This window comes from Saccostrea cucullata, unplaced genomic scaffold (assembly GCF_032062105.1).
Source record: "Saccostrea cucullata isolate Sc308-1 unplaced genomic scaffold, CSIRO_AGI_Scuc_v1 ctg6534, whole genome shotgun sequence".
Classification (NCBI taxonomy): domain Eukaryota; kingdom Metazoa; phylum Mollusca; class Bivalvia; order Ostreida; family Ostreidae; genus Saccostrea; species Saccostrea cuccullata.
The window spans coordinates 2,217-11,099 of record NW_026928338.1 but is presented as its reverse complement, the minus strand read 5'-3'; the positions used below and the strand labels follow the sequence as shown (position 1 = coordinate 11,099).

The 8,883-nt window shown below is 37.7% G+C and overlaps 1 protein-coding gene across 1 annotated transcript; it reads left to right on the top strand.

The window, feature by feature from the left end:
• The first annotated feature begins 4,300 nt into the window (after positions 1 to 4,300).
• Positions 4,301 to 6,430, top strand: LOC134277248 (uncharacterized). Its single transcript, XM_062759566.1, has one exon. It carries the CDS (start codon positions 4,301 to 4,303, stop codon positions 6,428 to 6,430), a length of 2,130 nt encoding a protein of 709 aa, XP_062615550.1.
• The last annotated feature ends 2,453 nt before the right edge of the window (positions 6,431 to 8,883 follow it).

Here is an 8,883-nt window from a genome sequence, read left to right as displayed (position 1 = left end):
ATTTTAGTGACCTATAGCTATCTGTTGATATTATAATTGATTAAAAATGACTTGTTACAAAATCAAACAATGGAATAAATGGTATGTTTAAAAGTCTAGAATATCAAATCATCATATTCTAAAACTTTGGAATGTCAGATACGATTTCACAGAATTCTTTAAAATTGCTTCCAGGTGTTAAGACAAGGTCGCCTCCCGTATGTTGAAAGTCGAAGGATATTATATGCAATTTAGATTCGTGTTGGCTGTCAACTTTAACTTTAACGACTGATATTGTATAAATAAATGGCTTCTACATGATTATAAAAGAAATAATTTTAAAAAGTGCTCTAAACATGCAATGGGCTACCCAGACCGATATCAATGACCTAAATCATTTCACGTGTAAAGATCTTTACAGAACACTTTGATTATCGCATGCACGTAATTTTAGTTTTTGAAAGAGGATAAAGTGAAGACATTGTTTTTTAGAAAAACTCCATTTTAACATAATTCCGATCTTATGGCAAATTCCAAAATGTTTTACATACAAACTAGACACTTTTGGTACACTTATGAAACAAGAAAACATTATTGTAACCATAAATTGTCGCCCGGTAAGTATATAAAGTAAACAATGGAAATAAGTCTTGATCATCAAACCACTTTGAAATATATGAAAAGACATGCGTCTAATTGATGGAGACGCTAGTCGCGAATATTTTGAAAACGTTTAGTCGGATAAAAATCAGGCAAAAACAATATCATTTTAATATTGATCAATTCCTCATGTTAATGTTGGCTGCATAAAATATAAATTGAAGTTAGACACATGCATCACCACGCATATAAAAAATGTATTCAATTTTTGAATATGAAACACGGACTGTGAAGAGTACGTTTTTATGCGAGAAATAAATTCGATGTTCTGAAAGAAGGGAAGTAGTATAAGGGGTCTAGATAGAGCGGAAGTGACGTCATAACCGGAAGTGGGCTAACCGGAAGTGGACGGAAGTGGGCAAGCGGAAGTGGGCCCTAGCGGAAGCGGAAGTGGTCTAGCCAGAAATGTCCTAGCCGGAAGCCGGCTTGATGACCGGGTCAAGGGAGTGCAGCCCTTGGGGGATAGGGGGTCAAGGGAGTGCAGCCCCTGGGGATAGGGGGGTCAACTGAGTGCAGTCCTAACCCTAACTAACCTAGCCCCTAACCCTAATCCCCTTAACCCTAGCCCCCCTTACCCTAACTAACCCTAATCCCCAACTAACCCTAACCCCTTTTTTAACCCTAACCTATTCCCTTAAATACGGGGTTGTTTACACTGTGTTTACATTGGTACGCTGCTACTACGACCTGTTGCATCATCTTTTATATCTATTGCATCATCTTTTTATACTTGTTGCATCATCTTTTTATATCTGTTGCATCATCTTTTTATATCTATTGCATCATCTTTTTGATACTTGTTGCATCATCTTTTTATATCTGTTGCATCATCTTTTTTATATCTATTGCATCATCTTTTTATACCTGTTGCATCATCTTTTTTATACCTGTTGCATCATCTTTCAAACTGGATTTCCTCAAAACAATAACAAATAACACAGATTTTGATTTTTTTTTTTCAATTCTTATTCACAATGAAAAAACACATACATCCAATTACATTTTCTTTTTCTTCTGTCCCTTATCAGTCATCAGGGGTAGTTTCCTCTTGCTTTACCTCTCCTTTTTCTTGAGATTGTTTTTCTTCAGGCGATAAAGGGATGCGACAATATACATACACTTTATAAATAGGCCTATCTGTAAAAATTCCTATAAGCTTCTTTTCTTCTCGAAACCTCTTTTCTATCAATTGATGAAAACACAATCCAAGTTGAATTTTCCAGGAACTCTTCTCCCCACAATAAGGTCCACTCATGATCTCCAATTGGTATTTTTGATAACCGTAATATCCATTTTTTCTCTCCTTCAGACAGTATTTTTCCTCTCTGGTGTCATGATTTTTTTCATAATCTTCAGGATCCATTTCCACTCTTTTTACCAACCAAAATTTTTTGTACTTTAAATTCGGTGGCCATTTTAAATAATTTCTGTTGCGTTCATAAAAATTCTGGATGGCTTCTTCTTTAGTTTTCATCCATTTTCCAAAATGTTCTCCGTTAATAGACCAACAATACTCCGTTTCCTCTGTCATATTTTTTGTCTGCTCCATTTTTTTTTATCTGTGTCCAATTCCAAGTATTCACACAGACTGATCGTCCATGTCCAGCTCCGCTTTATATACCTTTACTGTTGCATCATCTTTTTTATACCTGTTGCATCATCTTTTTATAGCTGTTGCATCATCTTGTTATAGCTGTTGCATCATCTTTTTTATAGCTGTTGCATCATCTTTTTTTTATACCTGTTGCATCATCTTTTTTATACATGTTGCATCACCTCTGAGGGGGCCGTGTGCAAAAATACCATAGACTTACCCATGCATTGTGACGTCATTCACTGTATATAAATACGGTTTTCTCCGACTTTCGGCTCATTCTACAGTCAGAGCCAGCTCCTGATAGACATGGATTCTACTAGAGAAAAACAGGTACAGGCTCGACGAATATTGAAACGAAAAAGTACCGAGAGAGAAATAGATTTACCACCTAAACCCATTTCTGAGTATTATCACATGAGACTAGCTGAAAAAAGGACCTCTCCAAAATTTAAAGCGCATGAAAATAGATATGTCGTTCATTTCGATGAATTTCCAGAAGAAGAAGAAAACACAGCTTTCCTTCGGCGATTATTCAAAAACATGTTACAAGACTTCAAATCTAAAATGCAGTGTGATCCTAACGATTACCTCCGTCTGAACATAAGTCACCAATCTTTGGATTCAGACATTTCGTACGAGTTTACGCAATGTAAAGATTTAAACGAAGACGTCATTTTTAAAAAAATACAAGACGTACAACAATCCAAAAAGGAGTTCAAAATCGGCGACGGCTCCACGGAATTCCAACTGTTACACATCGAGAATCCCCAGGGGAGTGGTGGAGACAGAACCAAACATCTACAACTGGATAAAGAAACTTTCAAGAAAAATAAACGAGCCATCGTTCGGATCGTCAATCCCCATGACAAATTTTGTTTGGCTAGAGCCATCGTCGTCACTCGATTACACAGTCAGAAACCGGAACATCCAGACCCGGAATGGGAAAAACGATGGCTTCGAATGAGGTCAGGAGATCAATACTTAGACCAGAAACGAGAAGCCATAGCTCTCATGGAACAGGCTGGGTGTGATATCACTCAAGCTTGTGGAAATGCAGAGTGGCCGAAATTACAACAGGTATTAGCTCCTCAGTATCGTCTGAAAATATTTCAGTTCAAATCTACTTCCACTAAACTCTGTTTAGAGCGCATCTTCAAAGGCTGGGGAGATGGAACTTGTTTGAACATTTTGTTAGACAACCGTCATTGCGATGCCATCATATCGATGCCGGGAGTAACGGGGAACCCCTATTACTGTGATCATTGCGACGTGGGGTACAGGAATGTCACAGACCATCGGTCCAAATGCCCTCATCGCTGTCCCTATTGTTTAGGACCACACCCTCAATGTCCCGATGAAGGGATCAAAATTAAATGCCGGGAATGCCATGGAATGTTTAAGAACAAGACCTGCTACGAAGATCATTTAAAACCCCATGGTAAGAAAACCACCACTACTGTCTGCAATTTAATGGGGTTATGTGAGAAGTGTCAGTCCTGGATGCCTAAGAAATTATTTCCTCATCACAAATGCGGAGATCAGAAACAGTGTAAGATCTGTAAGAAAATCGTCGATGCCGATCATCAGTGCTACGTACAACAGAAGCCCAAGAAGAAGAAGAAGGGAAAAGGCACCTTAGAGTTTACCATTTATTTCGATTTCGAATGCACTCAGGAATCGGGCATTCACATCCCTAATCTATGTGTGGCACATCGCGTCTGTCAACATTGCGATGACTTACCCATAGACCAACCTTGTCCTCATTGTCAACACATGGGACCCCGTCAGCACCTATTTCAAGGACCAGACACCTCAAAGAAGTTCATGGACTGGTTATTTCAACCCACTACAGGAACTAAGAATTCCACTTTAGTACACGACGGGGCCATCGTCATCGCCCATAACTTCAAAGGATACGACGGACAATTCATTTTGAATTACATAGTGCATTCTTCTCCCCTGAAACCTAACGTGATCATGAACGGGAGTAAGATCTTGTCCATGGAAATATGTGGACTCAAATTCATCGACTCGTATAGTTTCTTAACCTTTCCTTTGGCCAAGATGCCCTCCGCTTTGGAATTGAACGAATTGAAGAAAGGTTATTTCCCTCACTTTTTTAATACGGAACAGAACCAGAATTACGTGGGACCTTATCCACCGGCAGCTTTCTACAATCCTGACGAAATGACTAACAGTGGACGACAAGCTTTTTACGAATGGTACGACCAACAGAGGGGAAAAGTGTTTGATTTCCAGAAAGAGTTTGTAGGGTATTGTATCTCGGACGTCGACATTTTACGCCAAAGCTGTGCACGGTTTAGAAGCACCCTCAAGAAGTTGGTCAACGTGGACCCTTTCCAGGAATCCATCACGTTTGCCAGTGCTGCTAACTTAGCCTACCGTCGACATTTCATGTCTAAAGACACCATTGCCATCATTCCGAACCTCGGGTATGAACCGGCACGACAATATTCGGCCAAAGCCTGTCGGTGGCTCACCTGGATGAGTCATCAGAATGGATGTCACATACGACATGCCAGAAACGGAGGTGAAGTCCCGATCGGAAATTATACCGTCGACGGATACCAGGAGGCGACTCATACCGTCTACGAATTTTACGGATGTTATTGGCACGGATGCCCCACTTGCTATCCCAGTTTACAGACGGAAACTCATCCTCACCGGACCCAATTTACTTACCAACAATTACATGAGAAAACCCTCAGAAGGACTGCGGATTTAAAGGACATGGGGTACAACGTGTGTAGTATCTGGGAGCACGATTTCGATCAACAAGTGCAACAAGATGAGAGTTTACAGCAATTTGTACGAGATCTGGACATTCCCGATCCTTTGAAACCTCGAGAAGCCCTATACGGAGGCCGGACCAATGCCACTAAATTATATTGTGAAGAAGGGGACATGAGATACGTGGACGTGTGTTCCTTATACCCTTACGTGTTGAAACACAGACCTTTTCCCCTAGGGCATCCCGAGATCATCACAGACGACTTCCAGGACGTGAGAAGTTATTTCGGTCTCATTCACTGTCGGGTCTTACCACCCCGAGGCCTCTTTCACCCCGTATTACCTTATCGGACGGGAGGTAAGTTATTATTTCCCTTATGTCGCACGTGTGCCCAACAACAAGACTCTACGTCTCAACACCCATGTCAACACACCGACCGGGAACGTAGTCTCACGGGTACTTGGGTGACGTGCGAATTACATAAAGCCCTAGACATGGGGTATACCTTAGAGGGAATCTACGAAGTGTGGCATTTCAAAGAAAGCAGTCAAGACTTATTTAAAGACTACATCAATACCTTCCTCAAGATCAAACAGGAAGCGTCCGGATTTCCCCCGGACTGTACGACCTCAGAACAAGAACAAGATTACATTCGACAAATCTACGACAAAGAAGGATTCATGATGGATAGGATCAGTATCGAGAAGAATCCAGTGAGAAGAACCATTGCTAAACTCTTTTTAAATTGTCTGTGGGGAAAATTTGCTCAACGATTGTTATTACCCAAAGTCAGATACTTGGACGAAGTAGAGGAATTACATCAACTCTTACAAAATTCGACTCTCGACATCAAGGGTGTGCGACTCTTAGTCAATAAAGAAGATTCCGTTGAAGACAAGATTCTAGTGAATTTTCAAGACAAACAGGAATTCGTCGAAGAATGTCCCTTTGGAAACGTGATCCTGGCTTGTTTTACTACCGCGCATGCCCGCTTACACCTCTACGAAACTTTACGACCTTTAGAAGAACGGGGGCTTTATTTCGATACGGACAGTATCATTTACCAACATAAGGAAGGAGCTTTTAATCCTACCTTGGGTCATAGTTTAGGAGAATGGACCGACGAATTAGACGGGGATCACATCACCAAATTCATGTCGGCAGGTCCTAAAAATTATGGTTTCCGGACGGACAAAGGAACCGAGACCCTTAAATGCAAAGGGATCACTCTCAACCATCGAACCTCTCAGTTGGTGTGCCCAGAGACTTTAGAAAAAATGCTCAAGGGAGAAATAGAGGAAGTAAAAGTCCCCTATCCCAGCAAAATCCAGAGGACCCGTGATTATGAGGTGGTGAACAAACCTTCAGAGAAAACAGTTAGAATTGTATATGACAAGAGACAAATTGTAGAGAATTATAACACTTTACCTTATGGTTATTAACATGTTTGTTTGTTTGTTATTACAAAAAAAAAAAATTGAATCGTTTTTATGTGTTTCTTCTTCTCTCTATAAAAAAGATATTCTTATTTTTTAAAAATGAAAAAAAGATTTCTGTGTTCACTATAAATAAAAAGACAGAACCCAAATTTGGTGTTTTCTATTGTTAAGCAAGCTCCTTAGACCTAGATTTTTTTTTCAGTGATAAAAGAATGAGATTATTGAATTATTCCTAACTAAAAATTCTCTATTGGTTTTTTTCCTCTGCAAGTTTAAAAAAAAAAATAATAATTACACCTGAGAGTCTATATAAAAAGGAGACCTACAAAACCAACAGATCATTTCTGATCTGAGTGAGGGACAGATCACATCATGGAATTTTTAACCTCAGAGTATCGTTGGAAAACAGTAGAACCTGAAGGGACTAGTTTAAAGGGAGAATGGATGAAAAACAAAGAGACATGTATTCAAGATTTCTTTGATCAGAATCCAGGACAAACAGGTCACCATGAAATCTTCCTGTATAAGAGAATCAAGTTACCTGATCCCATAGGGGACAGCATCCTGCTCTTAGCAGGACCCAGACATCCCAAGTATCGGGAATTCAAATGGAAAATCAATTACGTCTTGCCTCACCAAAGAGAGGGACCCGAAAGCACTTTGTTTCAAGGGAAATGGATAGAAAACCCCGGAGATTGTATAAAAGACTATTTGATAGAAGTGATCGTAAAAGGATACGATATCATGGACTGTGCTTGTGAAACAGACTATTTGTACATGAGGAGATCCTTTCCCATACAAAAAGAACTGAAGAGAAGTTTTGAATGTTTGTTATAATGATGTTCTTGTTGTTGTTGTTATGAAAAAAAAAATAAAAGAAAAAACCCAAAAATGCTAGTGTTGTTTTTCCCTATAGACACACAAATAAGCGCTCTCTCTCTATACATTAGGTTTTGTAAGGATGACGTCACAATCACGGATTTGAATCGCTGCCAGCTGTGTACATAAAAAACGTAGGTCTATCGTATATGTTTTGCACACGGGTCTTACAGTAAAGGTATATATATATATATATATATATATATATATATATATATATATATATATATATATATATATATATATAAAGCGGAGCTTTATTCAAGAGGTATATATCAAAAACTCTCTCTCATTCTGAAAAAAAAGACACGAAACAAGTCAGACGTGTTTTGTTTCCCAAAGATGCAGTATCGTTGGTATTGTGAGAGTCCCTTCACTCAGTTCATGTACATGCAAGGAGGGTGGATGAAAACTAAAATAGGAGCCATCATGAATTTCTATGAAAATCATCCAGCAGGTCCTTTATTTTTGTTGCTAAAGTATCTCACTAAAGTATCTCACTGAACATGGTCATCCATTTAAAACAGGTATCTTTTTTTTTTTACTTCTTCAATTTTAAGGTATATAAGGTCAAAAGGATTCAATTTCACATGAACACAGTTTCAAAGAAAATAAGTCTGTCTAACATAAAACAGGAAAAAAAAGCCATAATTTTTTTCTAAAAGGTGCTGTTTTTATTGAGATTGTGCTAATGGTTACAGAAAACTTAAGGAGAGGATACCCCCTCTTTTTATTTATTTATTCAATTGGAGTGGTACAAGTCAAAACATATAGTAAACAAAAATAAGATTAAGAATGCAAACCTGCATGGCTTTTCAGTTTCACTCCCTGTTTATGTATGGCTGAGGTATATATATATATATATATATATATATATATATATATATATATATATATATATATATATATATATATATATATTATCCCATTATTAATCATTTGCCATAAAAAATGCAAGACTTTAAAATGATCTGTATTCAGTTTTATGCCGTTCACCTATGAGAGTCTGGTAATCAAAAGGAAAAAATTTAAATGTTCAAATTAAAAAAGAAACTTTAAGATTAATTTTATCAATTGAATTCAATTTTATAATTTAAAAAAAAAACAAATTGAACTCAATTTTATAATTTATTTTTAAACTTTAAAATTCAGGTTTTCCTTGGACAAAAGAAAGGGATTCAACCCCCTCCCTCCCCTCTACCCTTGGGGTGTTGGGTAAGAGTAACTTTACACCATCCTCCTTTCATAAAAAGATTATTTACACATCATAGCCACTATCTACATGAAATGACATGAGTTATAAAGGAAAGGAGTTCTTCAAATGTTCCTTAATTTAGTGTAGATATATATAGTTTTTAAAAAAATATGACTACTTGGAAATTTATGGATCTTTTGTCTTTACCATCCCTTATAACAGAGATTCTTCAAAACTGCATGAAGAATTTCATGCGTTTAACTTAATATGATAAGAGCATTTCCTTGAGTTAACAAGTGTATGGTTGATAGCAAATGCTGAATCATTATATATTGATATTTATGGATATTCAAGAGTTTATGATATTGAAACTTTAAATATG

Excerpts from the sequence above, each read along its gene's own strand:
- LOC134277248 (XM_062759566.1), top strand. The coding sequence starts at position 4,301 with ATGCCCTCCGCTTTGGAATTGAACGAATTGAAGAAAGGTTATTTCCCT.